The sequence below is a fragment of the Varanus komodoensis genome, unplaced genomic scaffold (genome assembly GCF_004798865.1).
Source record: "Varanus komodoensis strain SLA01 unplaced genomic scaffold, ASM479886v1 scaffold4, whole genome shotgun sequence".
Lineage (NCBI taxonomy): Eukaryota > Metazoa > Chordata > Lepidosauria > Squamata > Varanidae > Varanus > Varanus komodoensis.
Window position 1 is genome coordinate 7223065 of NW_025335941.1, and position 27930 is coordinate 7250994.

General features: G+C 40.5%; 1 protein-coding gene across 2 annotated transcripts in view; it reads left to right on the forward strand.

Annotated features, from left to right (window-relative positions):
* Positions 1 to 4028: 4028 nt before the first annotated feature.
* The window catches only part of TSPAN7 (tetraspanin 7), a 106216-nt gene continuing 82314 nt past the window's right edge, over positions 4029 to 27930 (forward strand). Inside the window, exons 1-2 of one of the 2 annotated variants that reach the window (XM_044441899.1) lie at positions 4029 to 4035; positions 9467 to 9570. In XM_044441899.1, coding sequence (XP_044297834.1) covers positions 9490 to 9570 — 81 coding nt within the window. In that variant the 5' untranslated portion in view covers positions 4029 to 4035; positions 9467 to 9489. Of the gene's footprint in view, positions 4036 to 9452; positions 9571 to 27930 lie in introns of those variants that run through there. The other variant, XM_044441898.1, reaches the window with a different exon arrangement.

The following is a 27930-nucleotide window of genomic DNA, read 5'->3' on the forward strand; positions in this document are numbered from 1 at the left end:
ATTGTTTTGATTATTTTTTTTAATAGACATTTTATTAGGATTTTAAAACTAAAACTACAAACAACAATCATTGCACACACCGGATTTACTGGATCAGCCCCCTATTAGATATCTTTTAACATTCTATGATCATACTAGAATTCATTTATAATAACTTGAAAGCATTGTTGGATCAAAACCAGGTCCTGTTTCTCCAGCCAATAAAATAATAATGATAATAATCCAAATTTGATAGTCACTATCTTCCTCTTCTTCATCCATGAAATCAGTCTCATTATTTCCTACAAAGTCCTGTTTCTCTTGAGCAATGTCAAAGCGAAGCATCTCCAAGTTAAATGAAATTGCAATATTCTCTTTCTCCTTCAGTAGTAAGTTTGATCCAAACATTTCTGGACAACTCAAAATATTTTCAATTTTCTAATAATAACTTCCTCACTACCACAATTACACATAAACATCAAAAATATCCATTTAACATCTCTACAACTGTCTTAACTACTTGGTGATAAGTAATACTTATAGTATCTTTTAGAACATTTTTCTTTAAGCTAAGTTACTAGTGTTTCATCTCACTTAAACACCATTTAATCAAATATAGTTAGCTCCATATAAAGCCCAGGTGTTTACAGTCTAACATATCATCAACAACAGTAGCTTATCAGAAATACAGTCAAAGATATCCATTTAACAATAATACCTTTTAAACAGGATTTCATTAAGCTAAATTGCTACTATTTCACTAGCAATAATAGCTTAGCCTTTCTACATCACATGCAAGCATATCAAGCTACATAAATCACCTTTTTTTTTAGAATAGAAAGAAAGAAATTCCCCTTATCTTCCCTTTGCACCCCTGCCATGTTTACTTTCTTTTTCTTTACCCCTCTACCAGACCTTTCTGTTTTTTTCCCATTAAACCACCATAATGTCTGTAATGGAGTCTTCAGTTGCAGCCACATAAACATAACCTCTTTTAAGTGGTCAGCTAAATTGTCCCTCTCTAAGATGACACACAGATCCCATGGAAGCTTACTTCGTAATGTCTGCAATAGATCATGTGTCTTGAGTTGTGGCCAAGCTGTCTTCTCCTTCTCCATTATAACATGCAGATCAGTTGCACTTATTTTCTTTCCAGTTTCAGATTTTCCTTCTGTTTGTTGGATATTTTGCATATTCTGTTCAGGTGCGAGTTGCTCATCTAAAGCCTGATCAATTGAAGTGACTAATTTATCAAAACCACTTTTTTGTTCAGTTAAAAAACAATCAAGTTGCTCTAGAACCATCTTCTGTCGTACTATAATCGCCTGTTGGGATAGTTGCACAGCTGTTAAAGAAGCCTGTATTTTGAGAAATGCCTTCCGTATTTCTTCCATAGTAGCGGTAGATTAGCAAATTTTGGCAGGTGTCCAAGGATCCCAGGAACAAAGAGAAAGATGGTCTCCAATTCTTGGCAGTAGTCCACCACACATGAATAAAAGAAAGATTCTCTATTACTCAGTTTCACAGCACAATTATTCGCCCTTGGAGAGATAAAAGATAAATCTTTTCCTTACTTACAAAAAGTTCTGTCTTTCTCTCCGTTATGCAATTTGCCGCTTTTCAGCTCTGTGTGTGGGGGGGGGGGGTTCATTCTCCCTCCATCTGAAGGGCTTCTTAATAAGAAATACAGCTTATTCCACGGGTATCATTGCAGAGAAAAGAAACAAAAATACATTCCAATAGATCCGGTGTGTTCACAAAAGCTAAAACAAAACTAAAAAAAAGGTAGTATGTCGAGAATTTAAGAGGGCAGCTCTCCTTCCGGTACTACCCAGCTGAGAAGGCTTAATTTCGTCCCACTAAATGTGGAATTGCCATTCCACATCATCTGGGGGATTTGCCAAGCAATCTATCTGAGCTCCTACAGAACTTAGATTGAGCCCCACGGCCCACCACAGGGCAGTTACCAGCGTGATAACGGAGGTTTGTTAATCACGTCTGTATCATTCCGACGCCATACTTCTTCCTGTTTTGATTGGTACAACATTGTGACTTCTCTGTTTTATAGTATGCCTGCATAGGACTATCTGCATATTCCTGAAACTGATCCAAAATAATTGGGTGAACTCCTGGTACTGTTCCAAAAGACATGCCAAAATTTCCCCCTAAACTCCCATTCATCAGAGAAGCATTGCATCACAACAACCCCGTTGTGTTTCAAATGAGTGACATGCTTAAGGCCACCCAGTGAAATTCTGAGCCCAGCAGGATTTGCCCGTGTTACCCTTGTTCACCCCAATGTATGACCGAACACCTACATATGAACCAATCTAGCCACTGCATTAGCTCACAACTGGACTAAAGCCCCAAAATGCATTGGCCTTTTGTCTCTTGTATACTCTTCCTCTCACTTTACCTGCTACCAGTGATGTTCACTCCAGGAGAACCTTTACCTGCTAAATTTCTGCACATGAGATAGCTGCTAAAGACACAGAAGCCCTGTTGGTGGCCCTATGCATATTGGGAAAAAGTAGGGAATTCCATGCCCAAGTATCTTGGGAAATGACAACTTAGCTTTTCCCTGGCCCCAACCACTGTTCATGGTATCCATGAACACCAATATGCACCCCAATATCTCCCTTGGTGTCCACCCCCAATTTTGATGTAAGACAATGTTTATATTGAAAATATTTTTAACTGAGAAGGAGGCATGATGTAAAGCAAGGTGGTTCCCTCCAGTGCCATCCTTGTTTGGGTTCAAAGGACTGGTTTTGTGTTTGGCAACCCAGACTCCACCTCTGCCTTGTGCATTTGGATTTTTAGGTAAGTTATTGCACATTCAGTATCTCTAGCTTGCCTTCTGGAAAATGAGTGCTTAGTGATGAAAGGTCAAGATCCCAATGGCAGCCATTTTGTGAAAGTGCCCACAACACTCTATCAAAATCCCAAATGTGCCCTCTGACCCAGTGGGACTGGGGACTCCTGATCTAAGTTATTGAGGCTGGCTGGACTTAGAAGCACCACGTTTGAAGAGCAACCCCTCTCTTTTGTTCTTAGTGTCTCCACTGTCAAGCAAGGCAATGTCTCTGGGTAATGAAATTGTCACTCTGAATATATTGTGTTGTATTGTGGACTTCGCATTTGGTTCAGAAAAGTCAGTGTTACAATAACTGACTCCCCTCCAGCACTCCTGCTTCCCATATCTCAAGTTGATAAACCAAAGACTTACTAAAGTGTTAATACTTCATTTTTAAATAAAAACAGCACAGGACACTGAAGGATTTCAGTTACTCAGCAGTCTCCTGGTGGACTCAGTAATGTCCACATCTTGATCCCTGATGTGAGTAGATGAAATCAGATTTGTGTTAGATTCTGAGTTAGTGCTCCTTAATATTGTTGTGAGTTTGGCCATTGGAGAACTATGTCTGGGCCTATCACAAAAGGAATGAAGTGATCTTGGGCTTAAAACATAACATTCTGTGATGGCCCCTCTCCCTCACCTTGGGAAGGTGACACTCTTCAGGCAGTGGGAGGGGACACAGAAATAATTTGGTGCCTCTTTTGTGGTTTGGGAGAAGCAGATAGCTGAGAGTTTCTAGCTGGAAACATGAAACAGGGTGCTAGTATTGTGATGCAGTAGTTGTGATCTGGGAATTTACTGAAGAATCAAGCAGCCATGCTGCCTGCTGTAGGAATGCCAATTTTCTTCTACTCTGCTTCAATATTTGTAAATAAAACAAGCATATAAAAATACCATCACTCTTCAGGGCTTTCTCATTCAAAGCAAACTGCAGCAGTGCCCATGAAACGTCTTGCTAGTCAGGGTAGTAGAGAAAGCATAACAATAAGGAAATGAATGAGCTACTCCCGAGGTTTTGCATCCAAAAGTGCTTGGCAACGCTGGAGGATCCTGCAGCTATGCACCTAAGCAGGAGGGCACAAATACATCCTTTAAGAAACATCAAGAAGAAAATTATTGTAAAGTGGCTTTCAATATTTCTAACTGACAGGTTTGTAGGATTGGGCTGTCAAGCACAGTATAGTAATACTGTAATCGTTACAGTATAGTAATACTTCACACTGGCTGTCAACAGATTGTGGATATGGAGAAATAATTCTTTGCAATTTCATGCATGGTTTTACAATTCCTTGAAAACAAATGAAATCTAGGGCTCCCCTGAACTATAGCCTTGGAGACATGATCAGAAAACTTGGTTTACCAAAAAGACAAAGAAAGTTGGATGCAGATTTGTATGAGTTGTACAAATGTAATATCCACAACTTCATTGTGCAAGGGGGTAATTATCTAACACAAGGTGAAGAACCTCCTGAGAGCCAAATCCAGTCCTTTAGAATTTTCCAGATGGCTGTATCTGCTGTCATCATTGGTGTTTTTTCCCTTCATTCCATGACCTTCCTATAGAAATTAAGCCCATCAACAAGCTCCTTGTACATCCACAATACTTTTGAGACACCTCCTGTTTTTCTGGCTTATCTGTGATCATGGCTGCTCCTCCCCTCCCCACAGTCCACTGGGAATGCCACCAGGGAATGATGGAAAGAAACATTAAGCAGCAAAGCACCCACAATGAGCCCAATTTTCTCTTGAGCTTACTGTGAGGTTTTTTCAGGGGGTGTTCCACCAACCTATCATGGTGAATCACCCTGATGGGTTGGGATTACGTGTGAATTTGCCCACTGAAATCAGCATTCCTAAATTCAGGGTTCATATCTGACTATGCTTCTCTTTCTCTATACTGAGTTTCCCCTAAGTGTGGAAACAATCATCTGAGAAATAATCATTCCTCGGATGGGTCTATATAAGGCCTGCAGATCCCATTTTCTACTAGTGGTTTCTTGGGAAAACTCCAGCTACCCATTGTTTGCAGATGTTCCTTACCCATCTAAGGATTCCTGTTAGCCATCCACTAGTAGTAAGAAACCCCTGAAGTGAGTTCCCTTCCACTCTGCCAAGGCAGTGTCAGACATTCTAGGCCAAGAGGGAGAGCCCAAAGCTGGGGCTCCAATTTGAAGGGCAATGTCGGAAAAGTTAGGAGTAGCAGCGGCATGCCTGTGCTCATACTATCTTTTTCAATGTAACCCCAACCAGGTAAGGAGGTGGTGTAAAGCCTTGTCGACTGCCCTTAGAGGGGGACAGCACTGCTGTGTCTCAGTGGATTGAGAAAAGGAGAGGTGGCTAACAGAGAAAGGGGTTCAGAGTGTCTTTTTTGTGGTGGAAAGAAAGAAGAGAGCACTGCATGAAATACTGGCTGCAAAGAAAAATATAAAGTTAGAACTGTAGCAATGATCGGGGGTTGTGGTTAATACAGTAAGGGAGCTTTCTTGCATTAATAAAAATGTAGCCTTCAGAAAAGTTTGAATGGTGCCCCTGCTTGCCTTTGGCAGAGTAGAGACCAAGAACATTCTGAGCTCAAGGGAAGTTGACTGAAATGCAAATTTGACCACCTAGTCAAGAACAATGGAGATTATACTCTCTTTAGCTTAAATAATGCAAGAGGAACTATGATGAGGTCTAATGAGTGATAAAAGATAGTTTCATAGCCTGAGAGGAGCTAAGTTTTACTACAGTTTCTGGTGGATGGAGTGGAAAAGAGTGATAGTCCTCAAGCACAAGGAATATCCCATGCTTAAAAAAAATCTTACCTTTCATTTTAAGGGCAATTGCTCCAATTCTGAACGTCTTTTTAAAAACATGTCTGCTTAAGAGTTGAGTTTTCTTTAAATGTGCCTACTCTCTTTCTGAGTAGTACAATTCTATGATAGTACAAAGAAAAGCAAAAACAGCAGGATGGGGGGAATTGACAGCACAAGGTGTTGAAGGCATATAACCAAGGTGGCTTGTTAATTATATTCTTTCAAGAAACCTTAAATTAAATGTTAAAATGATATTGTTTAGAATTCCCTATATAATAATTACAGTCAGATTTACTGTGACCATTGAGGACCAATATTCTAATGATAATATACTAGAATCTGTTTTGTACAGAGGACAAAACAACTGTGAATTAATGTTGCTGATATCAAAGGATTGCACAGTCCCTGGGCTGCAGTCTTATGGCCCCAAAGTACAGCATTGCAGAGGCCATAAGACAGATTGAGTCTCCCCTTGTGAGGATGGAGACAGAGCTCTGATCTCCCCTTAAATGCCTTGACCTTAGTCCTCAGTGCTTCTGTGGAAATATCTGTAAACACCAAATAAATGCATTGGAAGTTGAAATATGGGAAATTCTCATAATCCACACAGGAAACAATTCTAATCTGTATGTCACTGATAAAGGTGAAAGAGGAATCAGGCAGGTACCCCTGGATGTGCACAGAAAATCAGCACAACACTCACAATAGCCTATATACAGTTGGAGAGTAGAAATAATTGGATCATTCCTCAATCTTTTTAACAATGCCAAATGCATAAAAAAACCTTTACATTTTCAATGTGAGCCAAACTCAGAGCAGTTATTATATCTTAGCACACATGACCTTGTCGGTATTGCAATTGCAAAAAAATCCTACATAAGACATAAAGTCCCCCAATGTCCATGGTTACTAAAGGTATGGGAGCCTAGCACATAAAAATCTTGGGCAGATACCACAGAAAGAAGAGTGATAGTATCTATATGGGATCAGAGAACTCACCTGGTGGTGAAGAGTAATAAGCAAGAGAAGGAAAAAGATAAAGCCTTTATCTTTATCAGTTATTTCCTTCTCAAAGAAATAACTACCCTCAAAGAAGTCTTGTTAAATCTGAGTATGGCCCTAGAGAAGAGTGATGATGCCACAATTGCAAGACAGGTCAATTTGGTCAAAGAAACATCTGAACTATCCCAAATTGTGCTAGACAACAGAGAAGTATTAGATATGCTCACTTTGACACAGGCAGGAGTCTATGAGCTGTTAAATCATACCTGTGGTGCATACATAGATTGCATTGGAGAAATCATGACCACTGTACAACATCACAGAGATGAAGTAAGTCAGATTGCAAGCAACTAGAGGTTACCTCAACATATGCATGGGATCTTACTGGCTGGTTGGCAAGTTTGTTCCCTGACTGATGTGGCACAACCAAGTCCCTACTTAAAAGCTTAGTCATGACTTCCATATATTTCAGTGCAGCTAGTACTGTAACAGAACTCAGGAGCCTAGTCCATGAGAAATTCAAGAGCAACTCATGCCTGTGGAGAAAGCGGAAAGGCTCCTGAGTGTAAACGAAAATTGATTGTAGGCGAGGCCAAAAGGGCCTTGAAGAGGACATATCAGTAGTCCCCCACCCTTTTTTTTTTTTTACATGAGAGGTGCCATCTTAGAACCAGTGACAGTCAGGGTAGAATGGGCACCACCACTAGAAAATGAGTTCAAACAATAAAAGTCAACAACTAGACAAAAACTACAGCCACAGGGTATGCAGTTTTAGATGCCTGGTCCACAGGAAACAACCAAACCACAAGATGTTCTAGGAAGGCTTAAAAAGTGCATATGTATGCATGGATTTATATAAAGATGTAAAGCTATAGAATGTCAGCACTTCTGTAACTAGGTAGAGTGTTTCCACCTCAGTTCAGGTGGTCTCTCATCTCCTAAATAAAGCTGTGTTGTATCTGAGAGCACCTCTAAGTAATTGACAGCCACAACAGTGTAAAGTGGAATTTGACAGGCACAATCCATATAAAAGCTGTGCAGCTGAGGAATACCTGGTAAACCCAACCAGCCTCTCAGGCTATTTCATATCTCTTCCATGAGATACTTGCCAGCAGCTCCTGATTACTTATACTGTTGATTGTTGTCAGTAAGGAACCATAGTAGTCTTCAGAAGTTTTGCAGACATTGTATTTTCAGCCACTGTGATTTGGGGCTAGTTCAGAACATAAAGTAAGCCAAAAGGTATTTATTTTCATGTGGACTGCATGTATTTTAAATTTAATTCTGTATTCCAAAGTAATCCTCTTGATCATGTCCTTTGAGGAGCTTTTTGTGCTGGTTTCTCCACAGATCTCTCATTATGGGAGAAAATTGTTGAGTTGCATCTGGATTTAAAAAATTCTCTAGTCTGAGAAAAAAAATTAATTGCAAATAAATTAATGTAGAAATGGTCCTATTTGAAATAATAACCTAGTTTCCTTTATCCTCAAAGTAACAATATTTAGGCTTCTGCTTTGGCTTTGATGACAAGGCAGAAATCATTCAATTGATTTTTGTGGTGATTAAGTAGTTCATTAACTGCAGATCAATAGTGTTGATTTTAACCAGGTTTTACCTGTACCTGTACATTTCCTAGTGATTCTCATGCTGTTCTGGAATACTGCTAGTAGAATCAGTTGAACTAATCTGTACGAAGTGGTTTTAGGAAAGCACTCAAAAGCTTTAATAGGATCGTTTGTATGACGAATGACATTGCCTCCCCCGCAAGTGATCGTGCCCTCCCTAATGGCGGGGGAAGCAGAGTTAGAGCTTTCAGGTCAGAAGGAATGACTTTAGGACTGATTCGAGCCACACCGGGCCTCTTTCACCTTGGAAAGCAACCCACTGGCTTTTCAAGAATCTGCGTTCTCCCTTTACCCTGCACGGCCAGCTATCCATGCACCCCCTTCAAGGTGTGGCAGCTGTGAAGTGATGAGAATCGTGCACAAGCTGAGCCTCCACTGCTCGAGCCAAATGGCCCCGCTGTGATGCAGGAGAGAGTCGAGCGTTTGCAGTGACATGTTCCACAGTGGAAGCCTGAGTGTGGCAGATGGGGTTTGCTCGATCAGCTCTTTTCCAAGCGCTTGCTTCTCCTGCAGCCATATGCCCACGCCGTGCGTGAACAGGCTCCATGAAACACGAAGCCTCGCCTCCCTGTGCCATGTTAGCCTGGCTTTTTCGGACATTTCTCCATGTTCATCCTCACGGGCGCGTTTTACATCATCCCCCTTCTCTCCGCCGGGTCCATCTGCTTTAACTCCCTTCAGCCAGAAACGCCTTCCTTCTCGCACTGCACCGCGGTGCATTTTTCGCTAACGGCACAGCATCCCCCTTCCCGCGTGCCCTCTGGGCTCCTGCCTCTGTCAGCACCCTTCCCATCGACAGCTGGAGAAAGGGTGTGCGGTGTGTGTCCCCGGCGGTGGGAGGGAGCCAAGCCCCCGTCCTTCTCCCGTCCTGGCCCTTCTGCAGGAGGGCGCAGAGAGAAGGACCGTGTCCCTGCCGCCGCCTTCTCCGCCGCTGTGACTGCACAATGGTGCCGCGGCGGCGGCAGGAGGCGGGACAGGCGGCGGAGCGGCCCGGTCCTGTGCACGAGCTCCCAGGAGCGGCTGCCCTTAAAGCCCTCGCGGCGGCAGCGGTGGCGGCGGCAGAAGGGCAGGCGGCGCCGATCAGCCACTCGGCGGCGGAGTGAGCGCAGCTCCGAGCGCCCCCTCCCCGGCCCCGCCTCCGCCCCCTCCCTCGCCTCCTCCCTCGCGCGCGCGCGCGCGCTCCCTCCCTCCTCCCCTGCCCGAAGCCAGCAGCCGGGATTTCAGTATTATGGCATCGAGGAGAATGGAGACCAAACCCGTGATAACGTGTCTGAAAACCCTGCTCATCATCTACTCCTTCGTTTTCTGGGTGAGTCCCCCCAAAACAGCCCCGGAAACAGCCCTGCGCAGGGACAAAGGGTGAAGGGACTTGGGGGGGCAATTAATCCCCCGACTCACCCCGGGAGGGCGAGGCTTTGCGTGGGCACCGAGGATGATAACGGCGCGTTGCAATGGGAGCTGCAGCGGCGAATGGTTGCTGCGCAAACGCCTGCTTGCTCGGCGATATTGCCGCAGCAGAAACCCCGCTTTCCTCCATTCTCAGCTTCGTCTCGCAATTTACCATTGACGGGCTAGTTAAAGGGGGAGGGATCTGAGGCTTGTGCCTGATTTTCCCCCCACTCGGTGGCCCTCTCTTAAAAATAGCCCTCCATGGAGGCAGCCCGGGGAAGAAAGTTGCCGCTGCCTCGGGCAGATTCGTTGCACCCCTCCCCCCTTTTTTCTTGCCGTGATGGGATATATTCCTTTGCCGTTCTTTCAGGGTCTTGTACGTTCTGCGCCACTTCCCGCTTTGTAATGGCAATTCCTAATCAATTTGCTTTCTTATCGGAGGGTCGTTAGCACTGCCATGTCTTTGCAGCGAGGAAACATTGTATGGATTCCTGTGCGGATTCCCAAGCACGGTTTTGCTCGCACTGCTTCGCAGTACTCCGTTTCTTGCGAGGTGTATGTGCAGATACTCGAGGAAGCAAGATTCCACCTAAAAATGACTGTTCAGTTGCAGCCTTCGTCCCAGATAGACGGAACTGGCTGCAGGGGCTTGTCCAATAAAGAGATCTGTGGTGTTTATGAATGAGGAGATTGGCGCATCATGCATCAACGCACTAATTCAGTAGTTTGAAGCACAGCCTTGTTTTATTTTATCTTTGCTAGTCAGTACCTCTGGGAAGTGTGGTGGACAGCTCACTGATGAAGGATGATGTATAGACAATTTAAAACTAAACAAAGCAACCTTCCTCGTAACATTTTATTTTAAGTGTTAGAATAAATAGCAGTGCATACCTCTGTCCAGAGACGCTTTCTCTCTGAATGGGTTCTGCTTTGTACAAGTGGCTGCCCAGTCCCAAGATTATATTTGGATAAATGCCATGTGCATTTAATAAGATCAACTTTTATTGGACAGAGGGGTGCTCTTGTTAGTGTGGCTGTTGGCACAGAAGGGTTATGCAAATAGGACAATTAATCTCATATGTTTCAGAAAGTGGGCTTTGTTTTCTAGAACATTTTACTTGAAACTGTCACATTGTTCTTCTGATTGCTGCCTGAGTCTCCCCCTGTTGAAACAATACTGCTAGGCATAGACATAAATAATTGAAATGCACCTTTTCATTGTTCTTAATGAAAACTGCTGTAACAGTAATAAAGATAGACACTCTGATTCATAATACAGTTAAGCTGAAATAGTAGTACATTTCCAAGAAAGTGAGCTTAAAGATTTAGACAGTTGTGCTTTGGAACAAACATGTGCAAACAAGTGCCACTGAAGTCAATCATACTTACTTATATATAAATTAGTTTACAATCAAGCTTTTAAATGCATTTAACTCATAAAGCATTGGATCAGTTTTAGATTGTGCATCTGATCCTGAGTGTGTGATGGTTACTGAATACTGTTTTTAAGAGTCTGGTAACTGACTTTCTATACTGCATACCACATCTACTGAGAATATTTTTGAATGCATAATGTCTGTTTATTATTTTAAGGGTTGATGATCATGGTTCTAATTTTTCAAGCTTTCATAAGGATATGCTTGCAGGTGCTTTGGAGGGAAAAAAAGCTTCTTCCCTCGTTTATTGTTAGTGTAATAATTCTACTACATTACGATTATGGTTTGTGACCCAAATACATTTAAGAGTTACTGGATAACAGGGACTCTGGATTTTTGATCAGCCTCTGGGGAATGACATTTTCTTGTATCCTGTCCTGTCGTTCATCAGATTAGAGACGTAAATGACACATCATGTTGTGACAATGAATTGCTGATTAAAGACTCTTTGGTGATGTATAATGACAGTACAGTATCATGCCCCCACTGTGTTAGGCCTTAATCTGCAGGTAAACTATGCAATATATTGTAACAATCTAGCCACTTCATACTGAGGGAAACTGTACATTATCATTTTAATAGCTCTTTGATGTGAAATGCAATAACAAGATTTTAAACATCCTTCTGCAGAAGCTTTGCTCAACAAATATTTTTTTCAGAACTGCAGTATTATTTAACCAGGAGGATAGCTCCTGGGGCACACACTCTGCTTTTATAAATTTTGTTTCATTTTTAACGCTCTTAATTTTCTAGGGCTGCTTTTTCATGCAGACTTTTCTTGGGAATAAGCATCACTGAATACAGTGAGATTTCTAAGTGTGCATAGGATTCAGTGTTATGTACGTCTAAAAACAATGTCCAATTCAGTTCTTTCCTTAGGAAAAGAATTCTCTCTCCCCCTCCATCAATGGTACTGGACAACCAATATTTGTATTGCTTCCAGAAGAAATGTCAGATGATTGATTGGGATGGAATTCTCATGCTATCTTCGGTTTATGCCTACAAGTGTTTATTTTTGAGCAAGGCTGATGTGTAGAAATCAGGAACTTGGCATTGTTTTTACCATTTGCAAACCAACAAAACCCAAATGTTTACCATCATTCTTTCTTCAACATTATTAGGAAATAGCTTAGCAAGTGTTAAATTCCATGAATGATTTGAGAATATTGAGGGTTTATTCATCCAAGGATAATCAATGATATGCACAAATTATGGCCCACAGCCAAACTCTACGAGCATTTTATACGTAAGATGCCAGTATAGTTGTAGCAAAATAAGTTCATGTGCTAAATTGTATATGTGATGAAATGTAATCTCTGTCTTCAAGAGATGTACATATAAAGCACATTTAAATCACTAGAATTATAAGGAACCAAAGTGATTCAGAAAACTGTGTCTAGACAATATATAGTGCTCCATCTTGGGTTCTAGGCTTAGGACTTTCTTAGGAATCATAACTACTTTTTTATGGCCTACTATATTACAGGTGTAATGTAGGTGCATCTTCTCCATAGTTGGATCTCAATTCTTATGGACAATGTTTGACTGTTAAAAGCACATGAAATGGATGGCCCATACAGGAAATACTCATGTAAGTGCCATTGGCTTATGGGATTCTATCATTTGAAGTTTAAACATTAAGCATTATTAATGTTAGATAGGATCCTTTGGGGAAGCAGTGACCACATGATACACATCTAATCAGCCAATAAATACACAGAAAATTTGCTTTAAGTAATAAACCAAAGTCCTAATAAAATAAGGTAATGATACATTTTAAAAATAGAAGAATTTTTAAAGTGTTGTCTTTATCTTATTCAATAGAAATAGCTTATGGAGAAGTAAAGAAGACAATGTATTTTTCTTCTGTGTATTTTTTTCACAGTCCATGTAGTCATTTAATCAGTTCAGTGGTTGTAATGATAATTCTTGCACTGAATGACATGTAGGTTGAGGGGAACTTGACCAAAAATATCTGAGTCGGCTGGGCAAAAGGCAGTTCTTTACATTGACCTAAATCAAATAGTTCCTTTGGGTTGGGCCACATTAGAATCAATGAGACAACTTTTTATGACTTGTCACTTTGATTTCAAAAGGAAATTAAAGGTGCAGTTCTGTGCATGTATAAACAGAAAAGTTAGCTGTGGAATACTGAGCCATATAGGAGATTTTTCTATGTAAGCATGCATATGACTGCACTTTTAAGTTCAGGTCCATCCCCATACTGTTCTTGATCCTTATCACTTGGTTGCTAAAAATGTGTGAGCTAGGCTAAGAATAGAAGTGGCTTACTTGTCTGTAATGGTCCTGTTTATGGTACAGTTTGAATACCTTGAGTAAATCTTTGAGCAAAGTAGTAATAAATATTGAGCAACTATTTCTTTTGTCATTAAACTTGGAACAAATATGATAGAAAGCTAGCAAACTCTTATTGCCCAATGCCACCTTCCCCACCACAAAAGTAGTTGCAAAGTGATCTGACTCCTTATCTGGCTTTACCCTTCAAGGGTGTGGATTAAAATTTAAAGTGAGCTGAACATAGACTCTGTGCCATAGGACGGGGGTTGGTGGAACGTAAATCTACAGGTGCTTTAGACTTTAACTTGTGGCATGCCTGATAAAGAGCTTCTCAGACCTGAACTTCAAAACATCTAGAAATCTACTTTCTGTCCTCCCATACAGAAATGATGCATAGGTGCTTCTCTTTAGTTTGGAGCTCAAGCTCTTGTATATTTTGATGTTGAATATAGCTATGCTTTCTTCTAAAGGCATCTTGAAGCATGCTGTTTATAACAGTTGATAAATAACATTTATGGACAGGGACTGTCCTGTTTTGCTCAGTATGTATAAGATGTGCCAGGAGCCGTTTTGGATATAAATAAATGCTTTTATTTAATTTGCTTATTTATTTAATTCATATTCCAACCTTCCACAGCCTGGTGCTCTCTGAGTGTGTTAGACTGCAACTTTTAGATGTGGACATAATAGTCTTATTACGGGACACATGTGAATCACCGAACTAACCTTTCTCTTTCTCTCCTGCCATCTCATGCCTTAAAACTGCTTCTATGTTCCTGATCTATTAGAACAACAACAACATAAATGTCAACCATATGCAAAAATAAATGAATGAAATGAAATGAAATGAAATGAAATACTGTGAACATGGACAGTTTTGTATTTTAAGCTCAATTAAATCACAGCACCCCTTGTAACTGCAGGAAAGGAAGGAAGTTTGCTTCTCTTGCCCTGGTGCCCTCAACACCACCTACTTCTGAGGGAGCCACTAGGTTGTGGAGCCCGGGACTTTGACCTCACTGTGTACTACTAGATGTACCACTGTCACCAACCAACAGAGCCATTGGTCATGCCGGGGATAATAGAAATTGCAGTCGAACACATTTGGTGGGTACCTGGATGGGGAAGGCTGGTATAGTTATGTGATCAGATATTAGCTACACTTTTCCCTGTTTAGGACTACTTTTTAAAAGAGTGGAAGTTTTCCTTCTATTTCCTCTGCTGTGTTTAAACATACCTCAGGTCATAAATAGAGGATCATTCACAATAAATTAAGTTATCTGAATCTTCTTGAGGCAAAATTCAGTTCTGTGTCCTTGATCCCAAATGGATCTCAAATTTTGCATTTTGGCTTAAATTTATATGAAAATCAATCAATGAATTACACAAGCAGAAGTCTCTAAAGATGCCATGTGTTCATACTGGCTGGGGAAATTGGGAATTACAGCCAAATAGATCTGGAAAGGCCAGATTTTGGAAGGTGATACATGCATACCTCTCAGAATCTGAGAGCCATTCACATTATTTCATTTAGAATTGCCATTGTTTACTTCCTATGTAAGGAGATGGCATTTTTCATTAACTGTTGTGCAATGTTTTCTTCGTGATTATTCCCCTGGAGGTTGTTTGTGGCAATTTTTCAGCCACAGACTTCCCTGTGTGGGTAGTTGGTATGGCAACTATTTCACCACTTATGGGGGAATAGCCAGCGATGGATATGGGGTCTGCTCTGCTGCCTTGCTTGCCACTGTTCGTTATGAATCCTGACCAGTGCTTTCTGCTGTCGTATCTTAGCATAACACCTTGCAAGTGCCTTGTGGATCAATATGAAGATTACTACATCAAAGGGGAAGGCCAGGATCTCTTCTTGATCATCTCAAAGTGCAGGACGTGAAATAATGGGCTCAAGCTACAGGAAGTCGCATTCTCGCTGAACATCAGGAAGAATTTCCTGCCTGTTAGTATGACAATGGAACCAATTACTTAGGGAGGTTGAGGGCACTCCCGAACTAAAGGCACTCAAGATGCAACTGGACAGCCATCTTGGAATCCTGCAGTAAGCAGAGGGTTGGACCCAATGGCTTTTTTTGGCCCCTTCCAACTCTAGTGTTCTATGAATGTAAACCCAAATAGGTCTCAAATTAACTTTAAGGTAGTGGTGCATGGAATCCTTAGTGAGCCTTTCAAATTTTAGTATTGTGAGGTTGCTGTGAAGCTTTTGCACTTCTACATAGTTTCTTGGTGTATAGGATTGTAGGTTTTATCACAGTCAGTAGTATTCTGCTACCATTTCCCTGTTTTATTAAGTCCTTGTTGATACATAGTGTTAGCAATATAAGAGTACTTTCCCATCTTGAACCCTGTACTTTCAATATTTCTATTAATGACTTGGAGGAAGATGTGAGTAAAGCTTATCAAATTTTTTGATGACACAACATTGGATGAGATAACTGATGCCTTAAAAGACAGAAACAAAATTCAAAATTATCCTGATAACTTAGAAAACTGACAGAAAGTAGCAGAATGAAATTATTATTATTATTATTATTATTATTATTATTATTATTATTATTATTATAACATTTCTATGCCGCCCCTTGCTGAAACCTCGGGGCGGCTTACAACATGATAAAATACATTGAAATACAATAGTACATAATAAATTACCATTAAATACAAAAATACAAAAAAATACATTGATTTACAAATATAAAATTAGAATTATCAGTATAAAATAAAAATATAGGAGGAGAAAGAGAAGGAAGAAGAAGTTGCCCTGGCCAGATCATATGTTTTAACAATTGAAATGATGTTTAAATAAAAAGGTCTTTACCTGGTGCCGAAAAACCAGTAACAACGGAGCCAGGCGGACCTCTTTGGGGAGTGAATTCCATAGGTTGGGCGCCACCGCAGAGAAAGCCCTCCTCCGGGTACTTACTCTCCTAATTTCTTTCATGGAGGGTTCCCGGAGAAGGGCCTCTCCCGCAGATCTCAAAGGGCGGTTGGGCATATACGGACGTAAGCGCTCGTTCAGGTAGCCAGGTCCCAAGCCGTTTAGGGCATTATAGGTCATAATCAACACCTTGAATTGGGCCCGGGCTTCAATGGGAAGCCAGTGAAGCTGACGGAGGACTGGAGTCATGTGAGCATAACGCCCCGTCCCCGTCAGCAACCTGGCAGCTCTATTTTGCACCAATTGAAGTGTTCGGACTGTCTTCAGGGGAAGCCCCACATAAAGCGCGTTATAGAAGTCTAGGCGGGAAGTCACCAGCGCGTGTGTCACCGTCGCCAGGCAGTCGTACTCCAGGTAGGGGCGCAGCTGATTAATCAGCCGAAGCTGAAGGAAGGCGTTCCTTGCTACCGCTGTCACCTGAGCTTCCAAAGAAAGCTCCGGGTCGAGGAGTACTCCTAAGCTGCGGACCTTATCCCTAAGAGGGAGTGTTGCACCATTCAGGACCAGGTCAAATCCACCCTCTCCGAAACCCGATCCGCCAACCAACAGGACCTCCGTCTTGAATGCAAAGTTCTTTATTTTGGGAAAAGAAATAAATTGCAGTGCTATAGCATTGTGGATACCTGGCTTGTCAGTATTTGTGAAAAGGATCTTGGTCTTGACAGCAAGCTGAATATAACTCAGCAGTGTATTATGACAGTAAAAAAGGCAAATTCAATTTTATGTTGCATCAGTAGAGGTGTAATTTCTAAATCATGGAAGTAGTAGGGTACTTTACTTGGTGCTGGTCAGACCTCACCTCAAGTACTATATGCAGTTCAGATTTTGGTGCCCTTTCAGGGAAAATACCTGCTCATGGAAGCAGTCAGACAGTGGAACCAGCTGCCTAGGGAGGTTGTGGGCTTTCCATCAAGTGGAACCGGGACAGCTATTTGTCATGAATGCACTGGCCAAACAGTTGGACTCAAAGGATTAAATGGCCCCTTACAACTTTATGGTCCCATGAAAGTGTTGCTCAGCTCCTCTTGGTGTTTGGGAATGGGGCTTGATTTGCAATCAGTGCTGCATCAGAGCTAAACAACATGTTACTCCAGCTGAGCTGTGGTTGACACTTTTAAACAATAATTATTTGATGATTTTAAACAATTTCATACACTTGTATAGAGAGGTTGTTATGTTGAACCTGGAAACTTCACGGGTGGGCATGTTTAATCCTTGTGCCTGTTCCATTTTCCCTTTCCCTGCTGCTATTTGTTCTGTGAAAAAAGGTAGGTATCTGTATCATGCTTGTATTTTCCCCTCTGGAGGCGAAAGAGCAAGTTCAGAGAGCGGTTTAGATCACAAAGATGATGTGGGCAGAATGCCCTTTGCTGTCTTCCCATCAAATTAATAGCTATCCCTTTGTTGCCTTAAGTTAAAAAGATGCAGGGAGATCAGTCACAGATTTCCTGACGTAATATAGCACAGAAATATTCAGTGAAAATCAGCCTGTGATGGCTTCATTACCACAGCCGTTTACCATAATTAATCTACGATGTGGACTTTGACTCCAGAGAAGTAGCACTGGTTTATTACAGCAGAACAACAAAGGGTGTTATGGTACCTTAAGGACTAACAAATCTATTACAGCATCAGATTTCATGGATTGTAGTACTCTTCATCAGAGATAATCCCTCTAGGCTGTGCAGAAAACCTGAGTTCTCTTCAGTCTAAAACAAAAAAGTGTGAGGTCAGATGGGGCAGAACTGATAGCACATTGGAAGAAGGACATTTTCTGTGCTTTGATTTTTGTGGGGATGGGAGTATATGGCCTCTTTGTCTGTTTTATTATACGTATGTGTTGCTGTTAGGAATGAAATAATATGTTCATCGTCTTGTCGCAAATTGCTTTTGCTTACCACATGAACCCCTACTGTTGTGCACTCAGAACAGTGGCAAATATGCTTGTAATAGGACTGAAGGCTGAAGTATAAATGTTCTGCAAAAAACAATTTAGACATAAAATAGCTGTGAACATTCTATTTCACTCCTAGCAATGGAATTGCTGACCCAACTTCCAAACAACATTAGGACAGTGAATTTACTCTGTTCTTGTAATACTGCATGTTTTTGAATTATTGGTAGCATCAATCATTCCCAGAGTGAATGTCTAAGTGGGTCATTGGCATCAGCACTTCCACCAACCCATATATTCCTTGGATTGCATCTGTTTATTGCTCACCAAGTTAGCTTTGCTTTTATACCTGTCAGCAGATTGCTTTGAGAAGATTAGTTAATAGTACTATTCATTGTCTTTCTTAAGTTAGTTTCATTTTGGACCTTATAGTTTGAGCAGAAGAATTGTTTGCCATTATTTCACAGAGAAGTCATGATGCGGAAAGTACTCCATTGGTTTTCTGAGTTCTATTTAAATATCCTTAAAGTGAAATTTGTGAACCGTTATTTTTAAACCCACATCTTACATGGTTATTTCTTAGATGATGTTCTTAATGTGCCATTTATGAAAGATTAAAGACAAAGAGCTTTTGGAGAACATCTAAGAAATAAACCTTAAATGTTGACTGTGGTCAAACTACATTGATTATTTCAAGAAAAGGAAACATGGAAATAAAAAAAATGCCCATGTTTTCTGTAATGCAGACAAGAATTACCCTTGAACGCATGGGAAGCATGTCAGCTCTTAGTAGTGCTGCAGCAAATAGTCTTAGTGTTCAGTCTTTGTTTCAAGGGTGTGAAATGGGAAACATTGTTTGTACAGTGTGAAATGGTAAGTGAAAAACTACCCACATCTCATTGTTTTGCAGTTTTTTTCTGTATGCCTGTTTGCAGTAATTGTTTTTCCTGTTCTGCTGCAGTCTCAGTGTCATACATTTTAATTTGTATGGAGACTCTCTGGACCCCCCCCCCCCCCCCCGCCAGAATGATGCACATGCTAAAAACTGTTTTTCTGTACAGTGTTGCATATAAATGCCAGGCATTAAGAACAATGGCAAAGGCTTTAAAACGTTGTATGTTAATGTGCATTGAATAACTTTTCAAGTCCCATTCCTGGCACCAGGCATTCTCTCCACTAGCATTTTCATAACTTTTGATTGAAAATATGGAAACTACAAAAACAGCCAAAATGGACAAACTTTCAATTTTGAGCAATTGAGCTTTTTTCAAATTGATAATTGGATTCAATTTTGGACAGTCTCTGGAGGGTTGCAGTTTAGTGATGTTCAGGGCTGAAAGCAAATGGGGTGGGGCCAAAAATACTGAAGATATTAGCATACTCTAGTTTATAGCTGTTATTGCTAGTAAGCAAGTCTTAGAGGAACCATTCAGAATGGAGGAACACTGCCAAGGCAAAGGAAATGGAGCCAAAAAAGGGAGTATTACCTTCTGGGGAATTCCCCAGAAGGCAGATAGAAACCCCAGGTGGGCTGGATTTGTGCTTGTGCTTGAGGCTCCCAATCTCTGTGTTGAAAGGATATGAACATGTTCACAAAACTCACTCTGTTTTTCCAGTTCAGCTTAAATCTTAGTCACTTGGAATGTAGTTAGAAGGTGTAGAATTCTTCAGAGGCTGATAATTTAGTTTGGGATCAGTTCACATGCACAGTAGTGCCACTGAAGCTTCCTACTTGATCATACGGAGTTTGCTTGTTTATCTCCATCTTTATATAGTGAGAAATACTGGAAAGACTAACATACCAGTACATATTAGCATGGTAATTCCTATGATCATTGCAATCCATTCTGAACTAATTGTGATTGCCAGAATCATTGCTACCCCATGCACAATTGCTTATATGTAGTTTGAGTTTGCATGATGTTTTGTCTAAATAATTAAGATTGCAAGTGAGCCATACAGTGGCTGGAATGGTATATTCATTTAGCTTTGGTCCCTTTGGTACTTCATACAACTAGGCCAAAATTGATACTGTAGAGAAAACTTGCAGCATTATACAAAGTGTTAGGAAAATCCAGTCAGAAAATTACTAAGGGCCAAAAGGATGTGTTTACTTTTACGCTGTAGCAGAATGCTATCCTGATCTGCTTCCATTTCCTAAAACTAATAAGCACCATTGTGAAATGTTGCTAGCATTCCATTTATTTATTTATTTATTTATGCATGCATGCATGCATGTATGCATGCATGCAACTGTATGTGTCAGAAATAGCTAATGCCAGAACATAGAGCTGACTTGTATCTTTTATTATTATGCACTGTGGACAGGGAGATACAGAATAATGCAGTTTAACAAGGCAAATGGGAAAATTTGCAGGCAGCATGGTAAGCGCCATAGCGTTTTTGGTTTAAGATCTATGAATGCAAGTGCTAAAAGGACTTCTTAAATGTCTGGACACAGAACCCTAAATTTAAAATGTCAAATTTGCTGTGTCAGCTAGGGAAGTGGGGGAGTTCTGCTCTTATAGACTCTTATAGACTTTTAGACTTTATCAGAGATACCAGTGGAATAGAGAGAAAAAGCAGGCTTCTTGGTATCTTGGAGCTTAATCTCACAGCACGTGTGTTAAGGTAGAGTGAATAACCTCTAACCTCCAAGGATGCTTGAAATGTTCTGTAAAGAAGTAGATGTGCTTTAAAAATGTGGTGTTTCCTCTAATTTTTAGCATTCAAGAATGTGTGATATGGGCACCTGTCACAGAGAATCTATCACTATTATAATTGTTCTGTACTTCATGGAGTATATTGGATATGTTTTGAGATTGAAATAAATGTAAGTGACACAATTCTGCCTATTTCAAGACTACTATGCTTTGAGGAGATTATGTGGGAACACATGATGTAGCCACCTTGTTGGAGCTCAGCAGGTTTCTGTCTGGCCAGTACCCAGCCTACCTGAGTACCCCAAGAGCTGCCTCAAATGTCATGAAGGAAGAAAGGTGGGGTATAGATGCATTATGCAAATTAAACCAAACCCTTTTTGTTTTATATATTTTAATCTACCCCATGCTTTTTGGACTGTGAGTGCTTTCTTATATATTGGGTAACTGGAAACTATCATTGATACCCTAGTATAGGGCTATGTTTTTTACATAATAATTAATACTTATCAGTGTGTCATATTACACATCTGAAAAATAATTTGGAGATACCTTATTTAGAGAGGAGGGGGAAGAAGAAGAACATTTTTTGGTAAGATCAAATTGGGTAGCAAAAGTGATGGTCCTTTTTCTTTTGTTATGAACCTTCATGTAAGGTAGCAAGGTCATGGCAGTGCTGAGAAGGAGAAGCATTTTTCTGCAGCTCTGAAGTTCACTTAACAGGAAGCTCTTCCCAGGCCACAGGCAGCTGACTGCAATTCCTGATCAACCATGTGTTTGCCTATGATTGCACAGGAAAAGTCAGCATGATATGAGTGGTACACAAATGCAGGTTATAGTTCCTGTTTTCACAGCAGCTGGGGAAAAGTATCACCTGCTTCATAAAAATCACCATTGTTGATTGTGCCTGTATGTGGTCCAGTCTAGTCCACAGTATGTTTTCCTCAAAGAGATGTGTATGGCCAAGGACTGGCTGTAGCTTCTCTGCTGTAACAGAAAGTGTCCCAGTATGTTTGTGAATGGATATATTGCTAGCAGGATAGAGAGAAGGTGCTTCTGGACTGCATTTGGATTTCTGTCTACAGCCGCTTGCCAATTTTGATTCCACTTTCTCCTTTTATCCTTGGCTACAATGATTAGTTGACCTTTGTTCTCCTTTCACGACTGAATCTTGGACATAGCAAGTCTGATTTCGATAATTTACAGAGTATTAGGCTAACTATCACTACTATTGATGTTGCCTCATTTCTATAGTATCGAATAACTGAAGTTCTCTAAATGCTAAACTACTCAGTGCATGTTTATTCAAAATGTCTCATTCAACAAAACATATTCCTGAACAAGTATGCCTATGACTTCAGTTTAAATGGTAATATCTTTGTTCAGCAGCATTTGTATGATCTGATTTAAAGAGAAATATCTTTGGACAGATCATGGATTATTTTTTTGTGTAATTGGGACTATTACATTGGTGACAGCTATGTAGCATGTTATGGGAGAAATTGGCTGGACTGGAAATAAGGGACCAGAAGGCAGAGGTGGGTAACCTGTGGCCCTCTAGATGTTGTTGGCCTCCAACTTCCATCTCTCCTGACCACTGGCCTTGTTGACCAGGACTGGGTGGGAGCTGGCATCCAACATCTAGGTTGGACTTACTTTTCAGAAACACCCAAAGGACTCTCCAGGCTTCCCCAACTTTGTGCCTTCCTGACACATTTGGACTGCAACACCAGTTGCCCTGCTGGATGGGAATTCTGGGATTTGTGGTTGGGAAAGACTGGACTATACTATAGTAGACTATCTAACAAATCCCTGTGCTTGGGACTACCTTCTGTGTACTCTGTCAGAAATAATCCATTAAGAGTGGCATTTGTGGTGGTGGTTCTCTATTTCTAGGCTGCCTTTATGGTTTTATTAGGCAGGAGTGGGGATTGGGCATGCAGCAACAAATTGCCAGAGACTGTTCTGTCTTAGTTTGGCTCAGTATTCTCATGGGGGCCAGTTCAAAGCAGTGGTAGATGCTGGGTGGTCATTGGTAAGACTTGTTTGTTAGGACTTTGCTAGTCAAAGAGGAGCAACATGTAGAGGCCTTTGAAGCTTTATGAAGGCTGGTTGATCAAGACCTGCTAGCCCCAACCCAGCAGAAGAAATGGTTGCTTCTTAAAGGGCCATTACCTGATTCTGTGGCTGCTGGCTCTGCAGTGTGGGGACAGGGAGACTGCATTGGTGTGTGTGTGGGGGGGGGGGTGCTCTTTAAGTTTAAAGAGTTCTGTAAAGCTCTATCCCAGCCTGGAAAATTCTGAAGTAGCAAACATTAACTGATTGGATATTGCATCCCACACCTTTGAGCGCAAGGAGGGATTGATACCAGAGAACATGACAAAGTGTAAGTGTGAAGAGCTGATTGGGTGAATTAGTATTGTCAAGCAAAGTCCTTTTGCTGGATGAGAAACTGCCTGTTAAAAATGCATATTAATGTTTATCTGAGATTCTCGTATGGCTAAGGTCTAAGGCTGAGAGAGCCTTTTTTTGGCTAATGGGGTAGGATAGAAAATCAATCAATCAATTGATCAATAAAATGAATGAATGAATGAATGAATGAATAAAATAAGGTATGCTCCAGTACTTAATAGCCAAAAAGGACATGATATAGGGATAGTAAGAAAAAGGGGGAAAAGAGTATGTGGAGAAATGCAACCATTTACTACACCTATTTGATGTTTAAATAAGCATGCCCAAAGCTGTAAATTTCCAAGCCAGTTTTTGCCGTTTTTTTGGCTGTTAGTGAAATGTCTGAGATGGAAGAGTTTGAAATATAGGGAACATTCATGAGGTACCTCTCTAATTTAGATTTGTTTTAATGCAGCAGTTGGGGGTGTATATACTTGAAACCCATTAAAAGTATTAAAAGGTAGTGGAAGTGGAAATTAGACTTGGATTGCCCGATTTTCTTATTACAGTATTGATCGTCTTTTCAGCTCAAGATCAATATACTCTCAACCTTGCCCAACCTTGCATTTTGAAAATACAATTGCTTTGTACTGTGATATATGCTCAAAATATTGGTGAACAAATTGAACAAATATGAAAGAATAAGTCTATCAAAAATGGAAATAACAATAGTGCATTTGCTTTTCTTTCTATTCAGAATCACCCCATGGCAAATATGAACATGAATTTTCGTTTTTCCTAATTTACATTGTTTGCTTCATGAAGTAGATCCTTAATGTTTATTAACTTTGTTCAGAATGAACTAAGTAACTATTAAACTTCTTAAAACAAGTGACAAAGCAAATCACATAACATCAAGTTGTTCAGTTGTGCCTCTACAGTGATGTTTTGTAGGAGATGGCAATAACTTAATTAGTAACATATACTTGCTTTACCCATAACTTTGCCAACTGCTAGTTAAAAATATTTTGAATTTATGCAGGATTGACTCCCTGCCTGGTATATTTACCAAACAATTCTCCAGTTTTGGTAACAATTTCTGTTTTGCAACAACTGTTCTTAGTCTTAGAAGAGGTAACTGAGACCTGAATGGAATTCGAAAAGGATAAAACATTTTACTCTTTTACATGCACGTTATTCACCTGAAGTGTTCTCTGAAGAAAATTAGTCTCTTCCATCCCCTCACTTTTGTGCTTCTTTACACAAAATCCATCTGCAACATACTCACCACGACTTACTGTTATACCTTCTCAATTTTGCAGATTTGTGCCTCATTCAGCCATTTTCTGAGCAGTGTGGCTGTTGCCAGACATCACATTTGTGCCCTCAAAGGGCAATGGCTGCTCCTTTCACAGCACTTCCGCTGTTTGTGTTGCACCAGCAGGATCCACTGCTGAGGCAGCAGCCAAATAGCACTTCCTGGAAATGACCTGAAATGCCTGTTTCTGGAATGGAACAGGTCAGCAGAGCTTCCTTCTGCTAACTCTGCTGACCGGATTTGTTCTGGAAATAAGTGTTGCAGCCCATTTCCAGTAGTTTCTTGAAGCACTAGGTTCCCATTGCTCTAGCCATGGTGGGTTTCACTGTCATATGGGTAGCATTGTATGCAGAGTTCTAGGTGGTTGTGAGAAAGCTTTGCTCACTGGCCTCCATAGGCTCCTAGATCAATTGCAAAGGAAATTCAGGTGCAAATGCTGTTGACCCCAGAGCGATGCCACACTTTCCTCTCATCCTGTGAAACTCATGGGAGAGGGGTTCAAACTTTCTCAGCCTCATGGAGCCCTGGCTGCAACAAAGATTTTTAGCAGCACATTCGTGGCTTCCTAAATATTGAACCTGCTTTGTGTCTTTATTTTTCCCTTTATCTTGTACACTTTGCTTATAGGGCACAAGAGTAATAACCTTTGTAAAATTTTGGATATTTGGATTACTTTCAGTACTTAATTAGATCAAATTTAAATCACTGAGTGCTGTGATTAATTGAGATGTTTTATGATGCTTTATGGCTGGCAGTGGAGATGGTGAATGTAATCAGAGCTGTTTCTGGAATGCAGACCTGAAATATGATTTAACTCTATGAGCATCAAAACCACTTGGAAATGGATCATCTCAATATTGCAGCTCTCTTGCTGATGCCAAACTGCAATTTGATATGGCTGTAACACTAGCCTGCAGTCATTGAATTGGAAGGTTCCTAGAGGTCATCTAATCCAATTCTCTACTCAACACGACATGTATGGCAGGATGCAACCATGGCTTCCCTTCACACCCTCAAGAGTATGTTGGAGACAGGGTAGAATGGTTGCCAAACCAGTTCTTCAAGGTGAACCACTGCCCATGATCTGCACAAAGCTTCTCCATATTGAAATCACCATGGTCTTTTGAATGTGTTAAAGAAAGAAAGAACCCCATCGCAAGCCAGGTTTACACAGAAGCAGTAATTATGGGAGTACAATCATGTTGGCAAGCACCTCCTGTGCCCCATAAGTGACTCAGATGCTGCAGAAGTGGGCAAAGAGTCTAATGTAGTTTGGAGCCAGGGTAGTTTATTATTCTTTGTTATGGTCCCAAAATAATTGTTGTTTATATATGGTGGCTTTGTATTATTGTCCAGAAATGATAGCTTAAAAACAGCAAGAACTCTAAGTAGGAGCTGACATTTTATCTCAGAGGCATTTGGGGTCTCGATATCAAGAACAATATGTATGATTTCTTTACAGTAAAATATGGTTAGCATTAAAGTTCTGGGCTATTATTGAGAAATGCTTAGATAAATTCTTAACATTCTAATTCTCAACGTATAATATTATCCAGTAAAATGATACTGATTGTGTGTGTAGCTTATATTGGGTTGAATAACTTTAAAATTATAGTTCTTTTGGTTAAAATTGCTGAATTTGCTGCTGTTCTTCCCGCTTTCTTCACCCTATAATCATAGTAATATTTGTGACATTCATTGCATTGAGCAGATCAGCCAATTCCTTCTTCCAATACCACAAAATAACTTTAAGAAATTACAACAAATGGAAAGACTGAAAAGGAAATGTGAATCTATCCTAAGAAATATGAATCTGATTTTTCCATGTGAATTATATAGTAGGTGGAGGGTTTAAGATCACATCAAAACTGGATGTGATATTAAAACTATCTTTGCATGTAATGGCCAGTTTTTTTTTAAGCAAGTGGGAGACTTTCTAGTCCAAATGCCAGCTTCACATGATAGATTCTCTGTAGAACTCTAGAGGTTGCTTTCCCTCTCCTTTCCTGTTGATTTCCTAATAATTATCCAGCTCCCTCACAGACACACACACACAACAACAACAAACAACAGTAAGCCCCACAAGTTAAACCAAAATGCATGTGACTTGACATCTAGTTTTGCCCAAAGATGAGATGCTTTCTGGGTAAGGACAGTGAAGTATTAATGGAAATGCATAGGCTTAGCAGGGGCCACCGTTGTAGTTCTGTAGTGTGTGCTTCCTAGGCCATAGTCAAGAGTGTGGCTCAGTTACATCTTAACATGCCTTTATTATCCTTTCTTCTTTGTGTAAATCCATAGTGGTTAATATATAGTTAAACAGTTGGGTTGATCCTCACTTCTTTAGTGCATGGGGTTTTTTTTTGGAGTAATGATTTTAAATATTGCTAATGCTTATGCTCAAAAGCACATGATGATTTTAAGCATGTGATTTTAAACACCTGAGAGTAAGCTGCATGCAACACAGCGAGATTTGCTAAGTGCATGTATCCTGCAGTGGAAGCAGGTCTCACAAGGATTGAGCTCTGGCACTTCCATTAGGAAGGATGCTAAAGTCTTCAGCCCTTCCCCTGCCTGCAGAATTCCCTCTTCCCTTGAAGCATAGCTGCAGTCCTAAAAGGGAGGAGGAAGACATTTTCCCAGCAGCAGAATATTGTTCCTTGTTACCATGCAAAATATTTTGGAGTCAAGCTACTCCAAAATGCTTCACATGACAACAAATAGACCATTAAGAATTATTCTCCAGCTTTCATACAAATATAGCAGTTTGCATTAAACCAGAATTTTGCATTACGACCAAACTCTAGCAAAATGATGATTAGGAAAGCAAGAAAATAAGGCTTATGAAAACCTGGCTACCTTACTGTACCTCATAATACCATCTTGCTTCCCTTCCATGCTGAAAAAACACAAAAAACAAAACCCGAACTTTGGAATATTTCTACTGCAGCAATCTGTATGCATAAGTACGCTTTGTTCAAATCAGCACTGGAGCAAAGTTACTGCTGTAACTTGCATGGCAGAATTGGCACTCTCTATTTAAAGCTAGTTGTCTTATGCTCTGTTGGGACTCATGTCTAGGGGGCAGGCAGATTAATAGTATATTCATTTTAAATTCATCTGGTACCAGCTGTAAATTAGAGCTTCTTAAAGCTCTTATAATGAAGCCTTAGCTCTTAATTTTGTGTATATATATAATATGACAAGCGAAGTTATTTTAGAGCTCTCATTGAATGGTCGTTGTGCAGCATGCACAGGCTAGAGCTGGGAAGCATTTGGGGATTCTTTAGAGGGTTTTAAAAATCTCTTCAATTTTCTATTGCCCTGGCA